This window comes from Phyllostomus hastatus, unplaced genomic scaffold (genome assembly GCF_019186645.2).
Source record: "Phyllostomus hastatus isolate PE091 unplaced genomic scaffold, TTU_PhHast_1.1 phas_scaffold_129, whole genome shotgun sequence".
Taxonomy (NCBI): Eukaryota; Metazoa; Chordata; class Mammalia; order Chiroptera; family Phyllostomidae; genus Phyllostomus; species Phyllostomus hastatus.
The window spans coordinates 3,075,178-3,097,867 of record NW_025334009.1 but is presented as its reverse complement, the minus strand read 5'-3'; the positions used below and the strand labels follow the sequence as shown (position 1 = coordinate 3,097,867).

Here is a 22,690-nt window from a genome sequence, read left to right as displayed (position 1 = left end):
AGAAGGGAACCCTCCCCAGACAGCCGGGCCCAGGGCCAAATGCCGACAGCGTGGACACCCAGACGCGTGGACACCCAGACCCCGGGCTTCCCGCACGGGCGTGGAGGAAGGAGCCGATGCAAATGCAGGCGCCTGCTGGTCCCCATGGGAGCCGGCTGGGGCCAGCCGGGAGCAGGAGGCAGGAGGCAGGGGTCAGGCTGTCCCCGCTCCCCCATGCACACAAGGGTGTTCCAGGCCTCGGGGGGGGGGGCCCTGGCAGGGGCCTCACTCAGAAGGAGCCATTTCTATGACAGCTTCCATAGAATTCGTTTTAATGTTGAGACTCGTTCACCCGTGTGCACGCAGAGGAAGCCACCAGGTCCTGGCTAGAGCAGAAACCCCAGCCGCCGCGAAGCCAGAGTGCTCGCTTCTGGGGGGACCGGAGTCACCAGGCCCATGGCGGGGGGGCTTCCATCAGGGTCTCCGAAAGGTCCCAGCTCAGCCTTCCAGGAGCAGCCCGTGTCTCGGCTGCGCGGCGAGTGAATTAAAGCGACTTGGGGCTCCCTCCCCTGGGGGAGCCGGGGTCCCAGGGCTCCTTAGAAGTCCAGGGTGGCAAACATTCTCAAGTGGTTTTACGTCAAACCAGACGTGGTCTGCTGTGGACGGGTGGGCCGTGCCGACGGGGCCTCCTGCGTCGGGCGGAGCTTCTCCAGCGCAGACCGCAGGGCGGGCGGAAGGGCACAGCCCCCGCGCCCCGCACGGACGCCGTCCCCGCAGCCATTCCCGCAGCGCCGAACCCTGTGTATTCCCCCAAGTCCCGCAGCACCAGCCCCTGCCTGCCCGCCCCCCAAATCGATTGAGTTCCTAATTGCTGCTCCCTGGATCACGGTGGTGCTCTCTGCATGATTAGCTGCTGGTTCTCCAGGCACTGCTTCAGCTTGTCCTCCGTCAGCGTCAGCCGCTGCTCCAGGATGGAGACCGTCTGCAAGACAGCAGGTGCTCAGGCTCAGGAGGCGCGCCGCCCTGGGGACCCCCCACGCCGGTCCTGCTCCGCCCGCACTCGGAAGGCCAGCGGTCAGCTCTTCTTGCCCAGGGTCCCGCCCGGCCCCGCACCTCCAGGGGCTACTGGGGCAGCTCCTGCCTTCACCTCTGCGCCCCCCACCCTCTGGCGGTTGTTCTCGGGGGTCTGCGGGCGGGGGGAGGCACGGCGAGAGAAAGGTGGCAGCAGGTCCCAGAGCCCTCGGTCACTCCCGAGACAGCCGAGGCCGGGCGTCCCTGGCCCTGGCGGTCTGGTGTCTGGACTGGAGTTCCGGAGCAGAACCACTGCTGCCCCGGGGCCAGGCTGCCCGTGAACACCCAGACACCACCCACCATCGTCACTCCGCAGGTGAGAGCACCGCGCCCTCCGAGGAAGGCACCCCGCCTGGGTCCGAGGGGCCCGGGGCGCAGGCCCCAGCCCCCCAGCTCTGAGCCCATGTCCCCCTCGGGAACGGGAAGGGCAACGCTGAGCTCACAGCTCCCCTGCAGACCAGGAGGGGACTGAGCACGGGGCGCAGCGGCTCCACCGAACTGCGCTGGCCACTGGGACACGCCTGCTGTCACGGTGGCTTCCGGAGGCCGAGGCCTTGCTCCCCACGGGCCCGCCCCACCCATCATGCCCACCCTGACCCTGCTGGTGGGCGGCGGGGCCCACCACCCACTCCCCTCACCACGGGCTGGCTGAGGGCCTATGCGTGCCAGGCCCCCGCCGGGCACTGGGCGAGCCCACTGGGGACAGGCCTCAGAACCGGGTCAGCTAAGAAACAAACTTCCTGCTAATTTTCCCCGTTTGCCCGTGGCCTTTCCCGGGAGGTTCCGCCACCGCCCCAGGGGCTCCCTGGAGGCTCCTGGCCCCGGTCCAGCGGACAAGCGCCTTCCCGTTCACACACGGAGTGGACCGCTGACGTCCCGGGGCAGGAGTTTCCGCTGGGGCTGCTGGTCCCCCGTGCCGCCGGCCACTGGTGGGGGCTGCCCCTCCTGGCGGCCAGCACTCCTGACTGAGCTGGCGGGGCCCCCCAGCTCCACGCCCCGGGCCACGGCACAGGCTGAGGAACCCCTGGGACTGGGAACTGGGCCCTGAGGGCCAGAGCTGGGCCGAGATGGCCCCCCCACCCCCGCCCCACCCCCGTGCTGGCTGCTGGCTGCTGGCTGCTGGCCGGGAAGGGGTCTGCGTCTCGTAAAAGCGGCAGCGGAAACAGCCCCGGGCCGGCCCACAGCAGCATTCCTGGAAGTTTCCACTGGCTGCCGAGACTGCTCGCACCGAGCCAAGCACCAAAACCACTCTTCACCCAGACTTCTTCTGATGGCCCCGACACCAGGCCACGGCGGGGGAGCGCTCTCCTCTCCCGCCTCCTCCAGAGCTTTCCCAGGGACCCCCCCTCCAGGCGCAGAGGTTGTGGGGGGTGCAGGGCCACGTCAGCAGCAGCAGGGGCGTGACCACGAGTCTCCGGGCCCCCCCTTAGTTCCAGGGGCCCCCCGTCCTTCCTTCAGCGCCGTGGAGACACAGCCGCTGCATTTGTCAATGTTACGTTTCTCTGAGCAGAAAAACACCGCCTACTTCCCTCCCACCCGGCCCCCGGACCCGGTGTGCTGGCCCAGCGGGGGGCCCTTTCTTTGGGGGGTTCAGGGGGAGATTCCCACCACGTTATAGACAAACAGGTTTCAAACGAGTCCGGCACCTCAGCCCTGCAGCCCCCCCGCCCCCCGCCAGGCTGCTGGGTTGGGGCCCCACCTCTCCACCCCCTCCGCCTCGGCCAAGATGCTGGGTGGCAGCCACCAGCCAGGGGTCCTGCCCACCAGGCTGCCCCACGGGCTGGAAGGACAGGCCGGCGGGAGGAGGACGAATGAGGATTACTCTATGTTAGCACTGTATTCTCTGCTTCACAATTGTTCTATTTTTTAAAATTCCCACTCAAGGGCATTTTTTCATTGCTTTTGAGAGGAGGGGGAGTGGGAGAGAGAGAGAAAGAAACACTGATCAGTTGTCTTTTGCAGGCACCTGGACAGGAGAATCAAAACTGCAGCCGCGTTATGTGCCCTGCTGGGACTCAAACCCACGACCCTCGGGTGTCTGGGACGACGCTGCAACCAGCTGGGCCGCCTGGCCCAGGGCCGGACTGTCCTCGCAGCCCCACTCCAGCCCCGGCCGCAGGGAGAACACGGTGTGGAGCGAGTCCTGGAAACGCTGGGCCGCGAGCACGCGTGTCGACAAGCCTTCTCTCCACCGGGGGGGAGGTGTCCCCAGGGCTGGGCAGGCGCAGGGCCACTGCCGCGCCGCCACACCGCCCGGCTGCTGGGGCGGCGGGAGGCAGGAAGAGCATCCGGGAGAGGTTCAGGCCGCCAGGCATCCCCGGTAACGCCCTGCGGCCTTGTTCACGGCGGGCCCCTCGCTGACCAGCCTGGAGCCACGGCCCCACGCCATGTGCCCGGCGCACGGTGGCCTGTGGCCTCGGCCTGCCTGCGGGCCCCGGGCACAGGGAAGAGGGCGAGGAGTGCCGCCGAGCCGGCACCCCGTGGCCCTGAGCCCAGGCGGCCAGCACAGCCCCTCACCCTGCCTTGCCCGTGCCCAGAGGAACAGGGGCCAGAGGTCCCAGCCCCTCAGGAAGGCCCTGCGGAGGGCGGGCTGGTGACGGGTGCCAGTAAAGGAGACGGCTCTGCCTGACGTGGGCTGCCCAGTGCAGGGTCCCGGCCGCAGGGCAGGCCTGTCTGGGCGAGGCGGCCAGGAAGGAGGGCCTGCCCCAAGCACCCCCGGCTGCTGGGCCCGGGGGGCCAGGCCGCTCTCTCGGCTCTGCCTTCCAGCAGCCAGGCTGGGTGCCCTCACAACTGGGCGGGGGCCCAGGCTCGAGGGCAGACCAGCGGGAGGACCAGGGCCGGGCTTTGGGGGTGGGGGACTGATGGTCCCCGACGCTCCGCTCCAGGGGCTGCTCCCAAGGCGCCGAGTGCCCCTCAGCAGCCCTCCTCGCGGCCGTGGCCTTCATCGCCCCCATTTCGGGGAGGAAACTGAGGCACGGGGACATCAGCGACTCGCCTGAAGTCACACAGCTTACACGTGACAAACGTGAGCCGCGAACTCCAGTGGCCTGGCTTCCGAGTGTGGGGACTAACCCTAGCCCTAACCCTTCTGCTCATTCCCAGCCAGCGGCTGCTGTGCCCCCCGCCAGGCAGACTCCCCAGGGGGCTGGGGTGCCTCAGTCCCCTGACCCCCAACACAGGAGCCCGAATACCAGGGGACAGAGGGTCCCAGCTGCCCGGGGTCTCAAGGAGAGGGCACGGTCACCCAGCAAGGTCACGGGGGCAACAGAGCCAGGCGGCGGGCAACCTCCTGGGGTTGGCCACTGGCTCAGCGCCCGCCTTGGCTGTGCCACACAGGACGTCAGACTTGCCTGGGGTTTCATTGCAGAGATGGAAAAATGTGGGATTAATCTCCCCCGTGGCGTGGTCTGACTTCACTCAGACTCTGAAGATCTGAAACAGATGCAACCGAAGGGGCTCCCGCCGTGGGGCCTGGTGAGCCAGCACCGCGGAGGGGCTGCCGGGCCCAGCGCCGGCCGGCTCTGCCCCGCCTCCTGCCGGCCCCATCTCCGTCCCTCCCGTCTGCGCGCGTGCATGCGTGCGTGTCTGGGAGTGCTCGCGCGCACACGCGTGCACACGCATCCACATGTGCAGGGCCGGCCGGCCTCCCCGCAGTGAGGCCCCGCGTCGGCCCCGGCCCCGGGAGGACGCCAGCCCTTCGAGCAGCCCGCCGACGCCGCACCGGTGCCCGCGCCAGGCGGATGGGGGTTCTGCCTGCTCCTGCTCACACCGGCCTCCCGCTCCCGGGCACAGCCGCTGGCCCACGAGAGGGGCACGCTGAGCGCCGAGGGGGCACGGGCTGTGGGCACTGGGGACGCAGCACGCAGGCCTGCGCCGGCCGGCCCGGCCCCTAAAGGCGGCCCTCGCCTGCAATGCTCCCCGGGCCCGGTCCCTGGACCTGGCGGGCCTGAGGGGAGGGAGGGGAGGGAGGCAAGGGTGGGCGGGCTGGAGGGGCCCTGCCGGCTGGCTTGGGAGGGAGGGAACCTCCTGGCCTCGGCGGGAAGTGGGGGTGCACCCCCTCCCACCTTCCGTCCTGATCTGATGAGCACCAAAAGCTCCCTGTCCTCACCTTCCGAGGGGCAGGGGCGGAGCCTCCCTCCTGGGCTGACGTCTGCCAGGCTAACCCGCCCAGGACCCCACACACGCTGAGGCACCAACAAACCCGGTTTCCAGAGCAGGTCCGCCCAGTCTCTCAGGCCCAGCGACCATCTGTTCCACAGCCCCTCTCGCGCCCAGCCTGCCGCTGACGCACAGCGGTTGAGGGTCTGTCCCGGGGCCACAGTCCGACTGCGCGCCTCTCCGCGTCGTTTACTGAGCTGGGGCCCCTCTGCTGCCCGCACCCCCGCCCCGCCCCGCCCCACGGGGGGCCCACTCTCCGCGGGAAGTACGTGAAACAGAGTTTTCCGTTGCTAGACTAGCCGCATGACCAAGGAACCCCGGCTGAGTTGCTTTCCTTGTGGTTTTACGGCAACTCCTTTTCCATAAACACGGGCTTTTCCTCATTGCCCCCAAAGGAGAAGCAATAAAAAGTGAGTTCTCTCACCACCACCCAGAAAACCGGATGCTCCTGGGACCCACGGGGCGCTAACCCCCCGAGCTGGGGGTTGGGGGGGGCCTGGGCCGCACACCCCACCGACACTGGCCTGCGTCCCAGCGCGTCTCCTCGCCAGCCCCGGGCAGGCCCTGCTGTGCTCCGGCCCCAGGGGCCGAGCACGGGGCGGGGACCGCAGCCTTGGACGACATCTGCGCCCCACTTCTGACAGGCTGCCGTGTCGGCCAACCGTGTGAGGGGACCGACTCGCCGAGGCCTGACGACACGCAGCGGCCCCCAGCCCCCCGGGGGCCTGGGCGACCTGGGGCTGCCGCCCCCCCACCCCCCGACAGGACCCGCTCAGGGACCCGACGGGCCCGTGGGCTCCCCTGCCCTGGGGAGCGGCGTCTGGGCTCCCCCGTCCAGCAGCTGGGCCCGGACCGCTCCCCAAACGGCCGGTCCTGCTGAGTCCGAGGCTTCACACTGCCGTTTCTGCACCCAGCCATGCCCGAGATGGTGCCTCCTCTGCGAGGGTGCCAAGGGCTGCAGGCCAGCCACGCTGTGGCCACCGGCAGAGCCGCGCAGGCCCGCTGGGGGCTGCCCGTCCCAGACACAATACTCACAGGGGCCCCTCCTGGCGGTCTGGGCTCGACTCCTCCTTGGAGAGCACTGGGTCCCCGGAAGAGCGAGAGCAAACCTCCAGAGCCTCCCTCGTCCCCCCTCTCAGAGTGAGGCCCCGCCCCCCGCCCCACTCCAGGCCCGCAGGGCCTCACAGGAAAGCCCACCCAACCAAGGCCATTCCCAGGCCCCGGAGGAAGCCGCAGCCGCCCCGAGCCCCTCTGGACGGCAGCAGCCTTCGCCCGCAGCTTCTCTGGGTGGGGGCGCCGTCTGTCTCGGCCACAGATGGACGGGAGACCGGGCTCCTGCCCGACCCCGTGCAGGGACACGCACGAGCCGGCCCGGCCCGGCCCGGCCCAGGGAGACACGGCCTGCCCATGCCCCGCGTGGGCAGGCCCCAGGGAGCAAACTGCCCACAGGAGCGCAGGCCTGGGGAAGGGCTGAGGCCCAGCCCCTCCGCGGCCACTGCGGGCAGCCCCCCCGAGCGTCTCTGGCCCAGACCGCAGGGTGCCGCATCCCTGCCCCCGGGAGGCAGCCTCTCGACGGAGGAAATAAGCCTCTTGTCACCCAGCCCCATGGCAGGAGCTCGGGCCGTCCTGAGCAGGACTCTGGCCCAAGGGCAGCCCCTGACCGTCCAGGACCCAAGAGAGGACAGCCGGACCCACCGGACGAGGCGGGCAGGCCCCGGCAGGATCTGGCCCTGGCGATCTGGGGGGTCCAGTGGCTCGTCAGGGCACTGCCGTTCGTTCCACTCGCTGGGGCCGGAAGCGGGCCCGTCGCGGCCACGTTCCTGAGCGGGGGGCGGCCTACCTGGGTGAGGATGTCCAGCTGGCCCACGATGTGCTCCAGCGTGCTGGTCAGCGCCTGCGGCACGCTGCCGGGCTCCGGTGGCAGGCTCCGCACCGTCTCCTGGCTCCTGCCTTCGCCCGCGGGGACAGGGAAGTCCCCTTCCAGCTGTGGACAACGAGAGGAAAGGGGCCTCAGGCCTGAGCGAGGGCTCACGGGGGCGTTGGTGGGGACAAAGGCCCCCAAGGTCGGGGAGAAAAGGCCACAGCAGGGACCCCTCAGTGCAGGCCTGCCCCTCGGAGCAGAGGCTGTGACTGAAGGGGGATCCAGCGCCTGGCAGTTGGGGCTGGAGGGACTGGAGGGGCTGGGGGGCTGGGGGGCAGGTGGGCCGGACAGCACCCTCAGCTGTGGGCTTGAGGCCCCGGCTACTTCCAACAAGGCTTGGGGTTCCTGCCAAAGCTCCTTCAGTCTCCAAAGGTACAAGCCAGTCCCTCGACTCCCCCCACCCCTGGAAGGACAGTGACTGCATAAGGAGACTCCTGCTGGCCCCACACGTCCCCCAAATCGGGCACCACCCTGCGCACAGGCGGGGCTTCCCCTGACCTGGAAAGCGCGGGTCTTCCCAAGCCACCCGGCTCCCATGGACCCAGCAGCAGGGGCCCCCGTTTGGTCTAGGGACCTACAACCCCCTGTGGACTTGTTCCCTGTGGGAGTGACGTGCCGGGTGAGGCTCGTGCTCTCCTCGGCTGGGCCCAGAGCCCCACGCGCCCCCCCGTCCCCCACCCCCCCGCACTGCAGCCCCTCGCCTGCACTCCGGGGCCCTCTGGAGATGTGGCATTTCCCCAAGGGCGGGGCCGAGCGAGCGACGAAGCGGAGAGGAGGTGACGGGCAAGACTGGGAAGACACGTGCGCCAGGGCCGTGGGCAGCAACGGCGGCAGGATGCGCAGGGCAGCGACAGGGGGAACACCGGACCTGGGCTGCGTCGGACACGGAAGGGTGGGGGGGGGGCTGCCCAGTGGCTCTCGGGTACCTCGCAGCATCCACCCCCGCACACGCCTACGGGGCCGCGCCAGTCCACAACTTCCTAACTTCCTTCCTCCCTCCTTCCCTAAAAAATGTTTTGCTGCTCTATTTACAGCTTTTTAAACAAAAGGTTGTATTTATTTTTAGAGAGAGGGGAGGGGAGGGAGAAGGGGAGGGAGAGAACATTAACGTGTGGTTGCCTCCTGTTCATCCCCCGCTGGGGGCCTGGCCCACAACCCAGGCACGTGCCCCGACTGGGAATTGAACCGGCGACCCTTTTGGTTTGCAGGAGGACACTCAAACCACTGAGTCATACCAGCCAGGAAAAGTTGACCACTTCCATTTTTGCCAAATCATAACATCAAAACATCGTAACATCAAAACAGGAGAACAGGGGAGACTTGGGGTGGAGGACTCGGTCCGACTCTGTGGGAAGCTCGCCTGGGGTCCCCGGTTCCCCTGCTGCCCCTGCAAACACGTGGTGGCTGGACTCCCAGAGGGAGAAAAAAAAGAGATTTCTTTTTTTAAAAAGTGTGCTGGTGTATCTGAAAAAAGTCTCTATTTCTCCATTTCTGAAAGACGTTTTTGCTGAGTATAGAACTCTGGGTTAACAGATGGTTTTTTCCCCTGTGAAAACTCTGGAGAGGTTACTCCAGTGCCTTCTGGCTCGTGTGCTTTCACGGGGGAACGACTCTGTGACCCCGGCCTCCGACCCCTGTGCACACGGCGTCTCCTTTGTCCGCCTTTGAGCTTTTCTGGTTTCCAGAAGCTTCAGTGCAGTTTGTATGGGGTTCTCCTTTGTTCCATTTCTTCAGCTTTCCTGTCATTTCCCTGAGCTTCTTGGATCTGTGGTTTGATGCCTTTTGTTGATTTTAAAACATTCTTGGCCGTTATCTTTCCAACAGCACCAAACCCCCAAAAACGTACTGCTTGTTTCCTAGGGCTGCTCTAGAAAACGGTCACTCGGTGGCTTAAGACAACAGAAACGGATTCTCTCGGGGTCCGAAGGGAAGGCGTCGTCAGGGCCGCAGTCCCCCTGGAGACACGCAGACAGAGCCCTTTCTCGCTTCTTCCGCTTCTGGGGCTGCAGGGGTCCGCGCACTCCCGTCTCTGCCCTGCCTTCACCGGGGTCTCCTCCCTGCGCCCCCACCGCTGGCTTTCCGGCCTACCCTGTCACCCGGGAGGAGCTCATCTGGAGACCCTCAGCTTCATATTCATCACAGTGACGGAGACCCTCCCCAGGTAAGGTCACACTCACAGGTTCCGGGCGTTCCGGGCGGACGCATGTTTCCGGGCCGGGGTGGCCGCCCGACCCACTGCAGAGTGCTCGGACGTAGACCGAGCACCGCGGGCACGAGGTCTGCGCGCTGGCCACTGTGACACAGCGATGTGGACACCGAGGGGACCCGCGTCCATGAAGAAACGCGCCGCGTTCGCGCACCGACGGCCTGGCTGGGTTCAGACGCCCACTCCCCCCAAACCACCTGCAGGAACGGGAACGCTGGATCTGACATTTACACGGACAGGCAACGGGAGCAGGAAGGCCAGACCCGTCTTCAGAAGAAGACCATTGGAGGACTCACCTCTGCGTGACCCTGGCACTCGGGCTGAAGCTGCAGCCCAGACCGTGAGCTTCTGGCCAACGCAGACACGGAGCGACGGGACAGACAGGGCCCAGGGGCAGACCCACGGACACTGGGCCAATTAACCTTTAAAAACTATTTATTTATTTCTTGAGAGAGGGGGAAGGCAAGGAGAAGGGAGAGAAACATCAACATGTGGTTGCCTCTCGCGCGCCCCCTACTGGGGACCTGGCCTGCAAACCAGGCATGTGCCCTGACTGGGGATCAAACCTGTGACCCTTTGGTTCGCAGGCCGGCACTCGATCCACTGAGCCACACCACTCAGGGCCAGGCCAATTAATTTTTAACAAAGGTATACAAACAACTTAGTACAGAAAAGAGTATTTTTAACAACTGCTGGAACAACAGAATCTCCACCTGCAAAAAAAAAAAATGAACTTTGGTACATAACCTGTATCTCGTACCATGTTAAAGAAGTAACTCAAGACGGATCGTAGGCTAAAGTAGAACCTAGATCGACAATGCTGACGTACGTTTCTCTTCTAAAGTACAGGGAGACACCTCTGTGACCTTGGGTTGGGTCACACAGGTTTCTTAGACATGACACCCAAAAGCGTGATCCACAAAAGCACAAGTTCAAAGAGGAACTGCATCAAAACTCAAAGCATCTGCTCCTTGAAAGGCACGATTCAGATGAGAACACGGAGCACAGACCGGGGGAAAACCCCCGCAAGTCACATGACTGGCAGAAGACTCATATCCAGAGCATACACAACCTCCAAAACTCAATGAGAAGACAGTCTAATTTTTTTAAAAAAAGGCAAAAGATTGGAACAGATACTCCAGCAAAGAAAATGTAAAGATGGCAAACGAACACCTAAAATGATGTTCTACAGCCCTGGCCGGGTAGCTCAGTTGGTTAGAGCACCGTCCTGAAACACCAAGGTTGTAGGTTCGATCCCCGGTCAGGGCACATACGAGAATCAACCAGTGAATGCATAAATAAACGGAACAGCAAATCGAAGTTTCTTTCTCTCTCTCTCCCCCACTTCCTCTCTCTAGAATTAAAAGAAAAAAAGGCACTCTACATCATTAGCCATGAGGCAAATGAAAGTTAAAACCACAGCGAGACACCCCCCCACATCTGTTGGCGTGGTTACAGTTAGAGCGACCGAGCGCGCCCAGCGCTGGCGGGGAGGCGGAGGGACGCGGCCTGCCTCACCGCCGGGGGGAAGGTGGGGTGGTGCAGGCACTCGGGGAAGCCGTTTGGCGGTCCCCCAAAGTGACAAATACACGCATGTCCCGGTCATCCAACTCCCAGGTATTTACCCAAGGAAAACGGAAATATATATCCACAGAAAGACATGTGCATGAAAGTTAACAGCAGCTTTATCTGTGAGAGCCAAAAATTATGAATACCCCAGACTCCACTGGCAGGCAGACAAACAACCCGACGGGGCACCACTCAGCAGGAAAAGGCAATGAGACGGCACAGGTGGATCTCAGAATGGTCGGGCGGAGTGAGAGGAACCAGACCACACAGAACACACAGCTGTATGAGCCGCTGATGCCCGACGCTGAAAACCACACGCTCGCCCCGTGACTGGGGCTGGGAAGGGGGTGCACCGACTACAAAGAGGCGCGAGGCCACTTCGGGGGGAAAGGCGGAGTCACTCTCCACCTCGACGCGGCAGTGACTACGCGACTCTGCGTCTGTCGGAGCGCAGAGAACGCTTCACCTTTTCACGTGGTGAACGTTACTACTCAGGGGTCACTAGGCCTGACTCTTTGTAAAGGCCGGTGCACCTGAGACGCCCTGGGAGCCCCCCTGCTCCTCGACACGGCAGTGACTGTGACACGGCCCGTCACTGCCGCCCTGCTCCCAGGGTGCCAGTCACTACCCCTCCACGGGGCACCGCCGACGGGCCAAGCCCAGGCTGCAGGTGCCCGGGGCGGCCTGTGAGGTCCCCTGCTGGTCCGGCATCACGGCTTCCAAGTGCAGAAAGCCAGTGTCACAGCTCGGGGCTGCCCAGAGCCTCCGTCTCCCCGGCTGTCAGCACCCGGCTGTCCCCAGACGGGGTTTCCCAGGCAGCGGCTGTCCTGTCTACAGACAGCAGGCCGGCTGCCAGGAGTGGCTGCAGCTTTCCCACAGCAACCCCACGGCTGACCCGACAGAGCGACCCCTCTAGCGGGTGGGTGGTCAACCGTTAACACCTGCTCAGAGCAGAGATGGCTGTCTGCCCTTCCATCTCTGACCCAGGACCCCCCGCTGCACTCGGTTCCTCCTCCCTCGTCTCCTGCAGTGGAGCCAGCCCCTCGGCTTTCCCTGGTCTCTCGCGACCTTGGCCCTCTGGAAGAGCACTCATCAGCTGTACGGTCAGGTGTCCCTCGACTTGGGCCTGGTGTTTCCCCGTGACCGGAGCGAGGCCGTGCGCTCTTTGGTGAGAGCGCCGCGGGGCTCCCGGGAACGGGCCTCCCGCCGGGTGTGCCCCGGGCTGAGTCGCGGTGCTCCCTGTGCGGCTCACCCTGGAGGAGCACCGTGGCTCTTCAAAGGCGACGTGTGGCTGTCACTACGACTCCGCATGTCAGCCCGGCTTGCGGGCGGCTGCAGCTGCCACCCAGAGGAGAGGCCCCCCGTGAGGACGCGCGGCAGGGCGGCGTGTCAGGGCGGCGCGGAGGCTCTCGGCAGCGACAAAGAGGCACGGCGGCAGTCTATTTACAGGCCCACTTGAAGGCAGCTCATTGTCACTGCTGGGGTTGGGGTTGGAACCTCGGGGACAAAGGCTGGCTATTTTAAACCCTGCCTGCACTCAGTTCAACGGAGAGCGTGAGAGGCACCAGCCACACCTGGGCGCTGCTCCCAGTCTGGGCAAGTCACGGTTCGTGCAGCGTCTCAAGCAGGAGCAAGGCCTGCCTCCCCCGCGGAGGGGGCCGGCCGCAGGTGAGCCAAGCCCTCACTCAGCCCCCGCTGCCCTGAGGGCCCCCCGGGGCCCCCCAGCCTCCCTGTCCTAGAAAACAGCTCCGCACACAGCTGCGCTGCGGGGGCCCAGTGACATCGCCTCCCCCCCTGCCTCCACTGCAGGCTATGAAGAGAAACAGTGCCCCCAGTGGACAGGACACTGGCCCCGGGACAGCTGGCCGCAGGCGACCTGCCTGCAGGACACACCTCTGGGCCAGGACGGGGCGTCCTGGGGCTCACAGCCACGCGTCCCTGAGGGCGGGGGCAGGTGGGGCCCGGAAGCTCCTCCAGCCCCCGGCCCAGCTCGGGCTCTGGGCCAAGGTCGTGCAGCCGCTGCGCCACCGGACCTTGAGGGGAGGGGGTCGTGGGTTTTCCCCACGTCTCCATGTCCCTCTGCGCCGACAGGAAGCACCGAACGCCAGTCGAGACACCGTGCGGAAATGTGTGACTAGGGACTAGGCGTCTTATACTAGAAATTGTTCGTCTTGTTGAACAAGAGCACTGCAGTTATGTAACCAGGAACCGTCTTGTCTTGGGGTACGACGACGACGCGTCTGGGACCCAGTGAAAAGGCCCCGCCTCTCCCAGAAACGTGCGGAGACCAAGAAAGGAGTGCGGGCCGGTGCCGCGGCTCGGGGACGGGTCCGTGGGGCCCATCACACCCTTCTTCTCCCCACCTCCTGCGCTGCTCCAAATGCCCACAACACGGAGATGTTTGCTTGTCTTAATAAGGAAGAGAAAGCCCCCGGGCCTTCTCACAGGAATGAGCTGCAGAGCCGACCGAGGCCAGGCGAGCGGGACCCCGAGAGACGGACAGTCACAGGGCCACCCCGCCCAGCGCCCCGGCCTCCGCCAGCCCAGGAGGCAGGTCTGTGGGCGCCGCCACCGAGAAAGCCCCGGACGGCACTCGGAGCATCCAGGGAACCTGCGGCAATGCCCGGACCTTCAGAGAGACTAATTTTAAGATAATCTCCATGGAAACCCTCTGTTCTGATTTTTTCCATGGTAACCAGTGAGAACACGAACACAGGATTACCCAGCACCCGTGCACCACATGGGCAGGGCTGCCACCCGATCTGGAGCACGCGAGCTGCGAGGGCTCTGCTCCACGGAGAGCAGAAGCAGCGCTGAGACCTCCGGCCCGGACCTGCAGGCTCGGGCCCCTCCCGCGCCCAGGCCACCTGTGCCCCCGCCTCCGGCCAGGCTGACGCACCAGGACAGAAAACGGCCTCCTCACTTAGCCGGGGACCCTCCGACCTGCCAGAAGGCGAGAGCCAGGGCCTGTCCCCGGGCTCGCACGCTGCCCCCACGCTGCCCACAGACTCGTGTCCACTGACCTCGGCCGTCCTGAGCGACCCCTTCCAGACACATGCTGGGCACCACAGGCGACCGAGGACCCAGCCCCCCGGCACACGAGCGAGGCCTGTGAGGAGCTGAGTCCGGGGGCGGAGGGCTGCCCCAGCAAGCACAACCTGCTGTCCGCCCTGGGAGGACGGCCCAGAGCACCGCAGTCAGGCTTGAGCAACGGGGTCTGTTGCCTCGTGGGGGTCACTTCTTCCACTCCCCGGTGGCGGGTCTGAAGCAGCAGCAGGGAGAAGGCGGGGGACACAGGGAGGGAGGGACACTCAGGGGCCAACGGCCTCAGCTCCTGTCCACCTTCTCTGCTCTGCATCTCGCCGGTGGCCTCCGCGGGCTCTCGCACAGAGGGCAGGCTTGTCCGCAGGGCCGGGACAGAAGCGCTGCAGGAAGTGCCCAGCCCCACCTGGGGGCACCTGCCTCGCAGGGAGCCGCCCGGCGCCAGGGCCTCTTGCCCGCTGCCCGCTGCCCGCAGCTCGGGCTCTTTCTTCAGGGGCAGCTGTGGGGTCCCCGCTGGCCGCAAACCCGACCCCCGGCTGCCGGGGGAAGGGAAGTCCTAAGCAGTCCCGAGACCCTGGAGGGAGGGGACGGAGTTCCCAAAGGTGCGTGCGCGTGCCCAGGGGCGCGTCCAGGCGTGCTGTGACGCGCACAGAGGCGGACGCAGCGCCACCAGGCATGGCCAGGACTCCAGAGTCAGGGTCGTCCATTGTCAAGACACTGTGGCCGTCTTACAACGCCTGCCCTGGATTTCTGCGGCTCTGTCTCCTGGTGGTTTAGGTCACTAACTGGGCCTTCTTCCTGAGAAGCAGGCCGCTGTCCTCTGGACAGGGACCCACTGCCTGCAGAATGGACGGGGCTTCCCAGGGGCAGGAAGCTCCCGCCAGCCCCTCGAGGGGGCAGCTCAGAGCCCACCCACAGCCCACCCTCCATCCCCACTGCAGTCATCGGTCACCGCCACCGCCCTGGGGGGCTTGGTCCTTCCCTCGCTCCCTGGGGGGGGCGGGGTTACATGTAGGGCCACAGCAGCCAGGCCGCCTCAGGCCAGGTGTCAGGCACTGTCTCCTGCCAGCTTCCCCCAAGTCCCCCAGGCTCTGGAGGAGGGGAGCTGACTCAGGCACCCCATCTGCAGGGCAAGGGCAGGAGGCAGCAGCCTGAGGACTCAAGACCAGGTGACTGGGCGGATGCAGCAGCACCAGCGGGCGGGGCAGGCCCAGGATGGACGGGGCAGCGGGCCCAGCAGGGCCCCGCCCTGCCTCTAACGCACGCCCTGGCTGGAGACAAAGCCACATGCTGCCTGCCTAGCGGCGACCAGAGCCCAGCAGGTGCCTCTGGGTTTGAAGAGCCCGGGGGGGTGGGCGGGGGGAGCTGAGGTTCTCTTTCAGCACTGCACGGGAGGGGACCCAGGACCTGCTGCTGTCCAGGAAGAGGCCGCCGGCAGCTGCCCAAGCGCCTCCTACGCTGCAGTCCCCAGGGCCACAGAACCTCCCGTCCACGGCAGACCCTTCTCCGCCGTCCCCGCCCGGGATGCCATGGTCACGCGGGCAGCGGGCCCTCTGACAGACCAGGGGCCGGGGTAAGCCATGTGTGTCCCAGCCATGGGGTGACGCAGGGCGCTGCTACGAGCAAGCGTCCTCCAGCAGCTATGTCCAGCGTGGGCAGGCCTGCCTCCTCCCCGCACTGCCCGCAGGCCCACTGAATGGCCAAGCCGCTGCCCACGGCGGCCTCCCGCCCATCAAAGGCCCCCCCCCCCGCCCCGGGACGGACGCGCAGCAGGTCTCTCACGCTGGCCAGGGCACGGCCCAGGCCCCTCCCAACACAGCTGTGGCCTCTGGAAGGAGGACAGGTGTCCCGCCTGCTTCCCAGGGGTGGGCACCACAGGTGGGACCCTGAGGGGAGGGCCAGCGCCCCCCCCCCCGTCCCTGGCCCCAGAGGAGCCGGAGTCTCCGGGGCTCCTAAGCTTTGCGCAGCCACCCTCCCCCAGCCATTGTCCAGGAACGTGCTGTTTCAAGCAAAAAACTTCCTAAAAATTGTACAGTTTGGTAACGAGTATTGGATCTGCTTTAACTCTAGTCTCCTCTGCCCTCCCCCAGGAGCTGAGAGACCCAGAGCACTCCCCACAACTGCCGTGCAGCGGGAGGGCCACGGCCGCCCGGACGCCCTGCCACCACGCCGCAGTGGTCTTCCACAGAGGAGCCGTGGAGTGAAAAGTGCCCGAGGGCTGTCCTGTAGGCAGGCGGGGAGACAGCTGGGCACAGAGGCCCCGGGTGAGCTGCCGGGGCTCCCGGAGCGCTGCGCCTCGTGTGGCCGAGGGCCAGGCTCACCCTCACGGCAGCGGAGGGGGCTGTGGACAAGGCCGGCTCTTCAGCCCGAGCCCCCAACACATCGGGAGGCCCCTCTCGGCCCCACGGATGCCCCGAGCCCAGGCACCAGGCAGAGGACGCGCTGGGAGCCCGGGCGCCAGGAAACCAGCCTTTCTCCGGATGCCTGCGGCCTGGGCACCGACTCCCCTGCTGCCAAGAGCCCCCAGGAGCAGCCTGGAAGGGCGGAGAGGAGAAGCTCCTCTCTAAGACCTGTACGTCTGAGGTTCACCCCCGCCATAACCCACATCTGCCAAGCACCCCCTCAAATCCACGCTTCTCCTCACTACAACAAGCAAACGCCAGCCGAACACTGGTGTTGTCAGTACGAGACCCGTGTCCTCCATGCTCCCTCCCCAGAGAGAAAGCAAATCCACAAGGCAGGTGGGGACAAGCCCTTCCCCCACCCGGACCCTAGAGCTCCTCAGGCCCAGAGCCTCCTTGGTGAGAGCCCAGACCTTCAGCGGCCTCACCCTGGAGCCCCAGAACCTCAGCGCCGGCCAGATTCAGGGCCAAGCCCCTCTGGGCCAGGGGTCAGGCTCAAGAAGACCTAGGTCAGGCCCAGCCGCGGGCAACACCCTGGAGCAAGGGTACAGGAGCCACTGGGCCTCGGCCTGAGTCGGAGGGGCCTGGAGGAGGGGACAGGCCATCCTCGGGGTGAGTGGAGCCTTGGGTCCGAGGCCCTCAGTGACCGAGGCCTCCCCGTGCAGGGACAGAACGGGCTCCGAGGCCCTGGGCGCCTGGCCCAAGGGGCTCTGGGGGTGGGGGAAGAGAGGACGCCCACCTGGGGTGGGGGGGCCTGGCTCTCGTGTCTGGGAGCACCGAGGACCGGGCCTCCCACGAGGAAGCGCCGCACCTGCTGGACCCCACGGGCGCAGCCTGCAGAGCGGAGCCGGCACGGAGGACGGCCCCGGTCAGACGGCCCACAGGGTCTGGACGCGCCGTCACCCCGACTGGGGGCAGGGGCTCACCGAGCTCTCGGTCGGGCAGAGGAAGGGAAAGAAACATCTTAAAAATAGCTAGAGCCTGGTGAGTCCTCCCAGGTGCCCGGCACGGTTCCAAGCTCCCGCTGGCCTGTGCCCCCTGCTCCCGAAACCGCGGTGAGGCGGGCCTGGCGTCGCTCCAGGGGGGAGAGCGGAGACGGCCCGGCCCTGGAAGTCAAGGTTACCACCTGCGCTGGAGGGCAGGCGGCCCAGGGAACTCAGGAAGTGGGTTTTCAGTTCCACCGAATTACCTAGAATTCTGCACTAGGAATCCCCTCCCCCACGGCACAACCCTCCCTCCCACTTGCATAATGGGCTCGGAGAGGTGTTTGGGGGCAGGGCAAGAGCCAATCAGATAATGAATCTTTGCTGCTCAAAGTGGTTTCAAAACGCTTCCTTCCGTGGTTGAGGCAGAACCAGCCCCGGGGCAGGTGCCGAGTCCAAGGTCAGCCAAGACGCAGCGGCCCTCGCGCCTCGGCGGCAGGGCAGGCCCGTGAGGACGCAGGCTCCAGGGCCAGGCCCACGCGGGGAGCGGGGCTGAGAGCTACACAGGCTGCGCGGACGGCCGCGGGGCCCCACGCGAGCCCCTGGGGAGCGCGTGTCCGTCCGCTGGGCACCGCCCGGCCTCGCCGCAGCCCTGCGGGCAGGGGCAGCCCCCGGCCACAGCCCCGGACCCCTCCATCACGACTCAGCCGAGGCCGGGGAGAAAACGGAGCCCCTCATCCTCGTTCTGAAGGGCTGGGAAATGGCTTTTGCTTTTCAACATGAAATGTGCCTAAAAATAAGCTGTGAATTTCAACCAGAGGCTGAAAATAGCTCTGGCGGCGAACACGGCTCTCCTCGGAGTGGGCTCAAGGGCCGCCTCCTCCTGAGACGCGGGGCTCCATGCCACACCCAGGGCCAGGTCTGGGCAGGGGTCTCCAGGGTGGAGGGGCCGCCTCGGGTTCACAGGCTGCCCTGCCCTGCCCTGCCCTGCCCCGTGGCTTCCGACTGCCGCAATCTAACTGCCCCACGGTCAGGAATTCAAGGCCCAGCACCTGGCCCAGCGGGCTTCCTACAGCCCCCGAGTGCCCAGGCATGATGCACGCAGCTCCGAGGCCGGGGCCGGGGCCCAGTGCGCCCGCAGGGCTGGGGTCAGGTCCCAGGCCGAGAGCTCGTGGGCACAGCGGTGGCGCTCGTGGGCTCTCGGAGAAGCGGGCCCGTGGCCCGCCTCCAGACCGCCCACTAGGTGCAACCCCGGCACCAGGCAGGCCCACGGGGGCAGGGCAAGCGTCCTCTCCTGTGTAAGGGACCAACGCCGAGTTCTAAAGGTCTCTTCCTGTTACTTAGTATCACCCCTGGAAGGCTCCGCGGGCTGAGCAGCCAGACGTTTGTACAAACTGGGCCTGTGTTAGAAACCCAGGCTTGGGGTGGGGGGGTCCGTGCCGGGAACCACACGGTCAGGGCCCGGACCCCAGAGCCCCCGCGCCACCGCAGGGCCGGGCTGCGGCCTGAAGGCAGCATGGGGGTGCACGGCTGTCCCCAGCCCTCGGGCGTCCGCCCGCCGCGCCCGCCCTGCCCTGTCCCGCAGCTCCCCCACCCACAGGCCTCTCCCTGGACGGTGAGGCCCACGGCTCGGGAGAGCAGGTGCCCCCCTGCACCCGGAGCCGGAGCCAGGACCGAAGGGATGAGAGGCAGCGTGTCCAGTAAGTCCCCCAATCCTCTGGGAACAGGAGCCCAGGGCCCCGTACTGGGGGGCACCAACCTTCCCAAGATCCCGGCAGCACCACCCCTGGGAGGGGGAAGGGGAGGGGAGCGTGGGGGGGAGGGTCCCTCTGCTCCAGCTTCCCGGTTCTATTCCCGGCCGGCCTTGGCCCGCGGGAGCCTCGGGCAAGAGGCTTCCTGTTGCCCGGGCGTTTCCGGGCGTGCGAGAGGCCCCGCTCCCTCCGAGGCCCGGGGGTGGTGGTGGGGGGGAGGCCTGCAGAGCCTGCAGCCTCTGGGACCTGGGACCCGCGGGCTCCACGGCCTCGGCTTTAACGGTGAGCCCCGCCGAAGCCCAGCGCGACCTCCCAGGCACCCGTTTCCCCCACGTGTTTGTCGGAAACGCCGTTAACTGGGTGCGTCCAGGAGCACCGAACGCGCCCTCCCGCCGACAGAAGCACCAGAGGTGGTTTGCGGCAAGGCACTTCCCCTCATGGTGAAAGCGGAGGAAGCGAGAGCGCTGGGGCGGCCTGCGCCGACCAGCTGCGGCTTCAGCGCGGGCCCTCCAGGAACCGGGCGGGCCTGGGCCCTGCAGGGAGCGCACGGGTGGCGGCCGGAGCCCGCCCACCCTGACGGCCTCCACGCGTCCTGCCTGTCCACGGCAGACGTGAAGCGAAGTGGCACCACCAGGGCCAGAGGGTCGTTTGCTGAGTGACAGGGTCTTACTAGGGGCCCCTCCCTGTGACCAGCCTCAGCCTCCAACCCCCGCCGCCCCCGAGCCCGGTGCTGGCCACTGGGACCCAGGCCGCCGGCCCCCAGCCTCCGACAGCCCGGCCAGGCTACTCACCAGACGCCGGGAAGAGCTGGCCAGCGTGGCTGGTGGCCTCTGCGCTTTCGGGGCATCTCCATAATCCAGGACATCGAAGTTGCTCTTCCAGACCATCACCTTCGAGACCAACGGGCACTCAGAATTAGGGAGAAGCCCCCCAGTCCTTCATGGGGAAAATGGGCCGGGCCAGGACAGTAGCCCCGGCCTGACACCCCAACCCGGCTCTGGGACCCGCCCCTCCTCCCCGGGGAGCAGGCTTTTCCCCTGGCTGCGCCCCGGCAGGCTCTCGCACTCGGGGGCCTCTCCTGCCTGGACTGTCCCTGGGCCGCTCCGTGGGGCGGGGTCCCCAGGCTGAAGCGTCCGCGTCGACTCCACCTCTCAGAGGGCCCCCCCGGCCCCCGCCCGGCAGCTCCCTCGGGGCACTGGGGCCGCGGGGCACCGCTTCTCCGTCCCCTTTCCCCGTTTGTCACGACCCCCCACGAAAACGAGGGCTCCCGCGGGCAGCAGCCGGCCCGTCGCGCTGCGAGGGGCCGTCCACACACGGACTCCGGCCCAGACCGCCGGCGTGAGGATCCCCACTCCAGCCCCGGCCCCGGCCTCAGAGCCGCGAGTCCCGGCACCAAGGGGAGAGACACTCTGGACGCCCCCCAGGTCAGGATCTGCAGCACCTGAGGCCTCCCAGGGGCCAGGCCGTCGGTGCTTGGCCGTCTGGGCAGGGGCCCCAGGGCCTCCGCCCACAGGACGACCAAGCAGGACCGGCGTCCTCGCATGGCGCTCTGGGCCGGGGAGCTGGGACACGCCGGCCCCTCGACAGCCCACAGGCAGCCGGGGGCAGAGGGCGGCGGCTGAGACTCAGTCCCCCCCGCACAGGGTGGGCGACCGGGGCCTGCCCCCAGGGCTGCCGTGCAGACAGAGGCAGAGCCCCGGCCACACAGCCCACCCCACCAGGCCTGCTGTCGGTGTCCAGTAACCCTCTGAGCGAGCCTTCATCGGGGGGGGGGGGTGCCACTGAAGACCAGCAGCCCAGGCCCCGCCATCCCCCGCCCCGGCGTGGGCAGGGAGGGTGTCATGCCTCGGCCACCGGGTTGGCACCTGCCCCGGCGAGACTAGGGCCCCGGTTTGAGCACCCCACCCGGCTGCGGCCTCCTGGCCCCCCACCCATCCTGGGCAGCCTCGGCAGAGACCCCTGGACCGCCCTCACTCACTTGCTCATCGGAGCCTCCAGAGGCGAAGTACTCCCCCGTCCTCGAAAAGGCAACGGTGGTGGCGGGGCCCTGCAGGACAAACGGGACAGAGCAAACACCCACGGTCACTCTAGATCCTGAAGCGCGCGGGGACAGACCTGGGGCTGGTGGACGCGGCCACGGGGAAGAGGACTGAGGGCCTCCCTCAGCCCACGGCCCTCCCCAGCCCACGCGGGGGGACCTGCGGGTGCGCAGGTGTGCATGTTGGCCACCCCAAGACCTTGACAGGCCCTCAAGCACCAGCGACGGGACCACGGCCGGGCTGGGGGGCTGTGGGTGGGCAGAGGGAACTGAGCAGCCCTGGCAGGCCAGCACCTCTGCCCCCCTTCCCAAGGGGGCCAGAGAGGCACGCCAGCTCACCCGAGACCTCGTGTCGAGACCAGGACTCGGCCCTCCGAGGAAGCCATGCCCGCCCACACCAGCCTGCAGCCGACCGGACAAGTGCCGGGCCCCGAGGACGAGCCAGGTGGCAGGTGCAGCAGGGCGCCCCAGACGACCCCAGAGGCCAGCACCGGGGCCAGAGGGGGGCTGGGGCAGGGTCACCAAAGGAGCAACAGGACACCCCACCCGGGGGGGGCGGGGGTGCCCGTTCTGGCTCCCAGGTGCTGAGGGTCCCACCTGAGCGGCCAGGCCTGAGCAGCACCCCGGGGTGGGGCAGCATCTCCCAGCGGAGAGAGGGGGCTGTTTGCCACACGCGTGAGGGCTGCTCGGGGAGACAGTGTGTTCAGCCCACACCGTCTCCCCCCACCGAGCTCCGCAGAGGCACGCTTGCTGGGCAGGGGGGAGCTGTCCACCCACACTGCTGGGATCTGCCCAGGGCTCCTCTCCACGGTGCCCATGGCGGGGGGTGCGGGAGAGAAGCTAGGCTCAAGGCCAGCTAACCCCAAGTGCTGGGCCTGGCTTGGAGCCCCTCGCCTGCACTGACCCCTAGTCCTGGGGATGGTCTGTGCACTCACGCTCCCTCGGGGGCAGCGACACCGCCTCCTGCTGTGTCCGTCAGGAATCACAGCCAGGAGTCACAGCCAGGAGTCACAGCAGCCGGCAGTCTTGCCCGGCTCCCCATGGGACGAAGGGGCCCCGTCGTTCCCGGTGGGACCCCGGTGCAGTCGGCGCGGTGTGAAACGCTGGGGCACAGCAGCAGCACCAGGGCCCGGGTGTGGGCTGGGGCAGGTTGAGCGTCGCTCGGAGGCCCCTGTAGGTGACAGTGCCCGAGGGCTGCGAGGTTAACGAGACCGACGGGACGGGCGTGGGTGCGCGTGCCCGGCCTCAGGCGATTTCCACTGGGCTCTGGGCAACCTCTGCAATCCCCCATACTTTGAGTTTTCAACAACATGTGGCTCTGCTACATTAACATAAAAACAAAATGACAAAGCTTACTCTCCTTCTGAGGAAAAACAAAGGGAAGAAAGAAAAGGGAAGGAAACCAGCACACAGAGCGCCCCAGACGCTGGGCGCGCTCTGCCTGCCCGGAGCGGGCCTGGGGTGGCAGGCTTCCAAGAAGTCACAGTCACCTTTCCCGTCGTCACCCAGCCCCCAGATGCCAGACCGGGGGACGGGATGCTGGGAGCCCAGCAAGGGCGGCTGCAGCGGCCAGCAGCCCCAGGCTCTGCAGGCCGCGGGCACCAGGAGGCAGGGGCTGGGAGCTCTGCGG

The 22,690-nt window shown here is 66.9% G+C and overlaps 1 protein-coding gene across 1 annotated transcript in view; it reads right to left on the bottom strand.

Moving 5' to 3' along the window:
* Nucleotides 1–314: 314 nt before the first annotated feature.
* Nucleotides 315–22,690, bottom strand: part of POC1A (POC1 centriolar protein A) — a 36,111-nt gene continuing 13,735 nt past the window's right edge. Inside the window, exons 8-11 of the mRNA XM_045857481.1 lie at nucleotides 21,001–21,069; nucleotides 19,814–19,912; nucleotides 7,049–7,192; nucleotides 315–961 (exon numbers count right to left, since the gene is read on the bottom strand). Coding sequence (XP_045713437.1) covers nucleotides 863–961; nucleotides 7,049–7,192; nucleotides 19,814–19,912; nucleotides 21,001–21,069 — 411 coding nt within the window. The 3' untranslated portion in view covers nucleotides 315–862. The remainder of the gene's footprint in view (nucleotides 962–7,048; nucleotides 7,193–19,813; nucleotides 19,913–21,000; nucleotides 21,070–22,690) is intronic.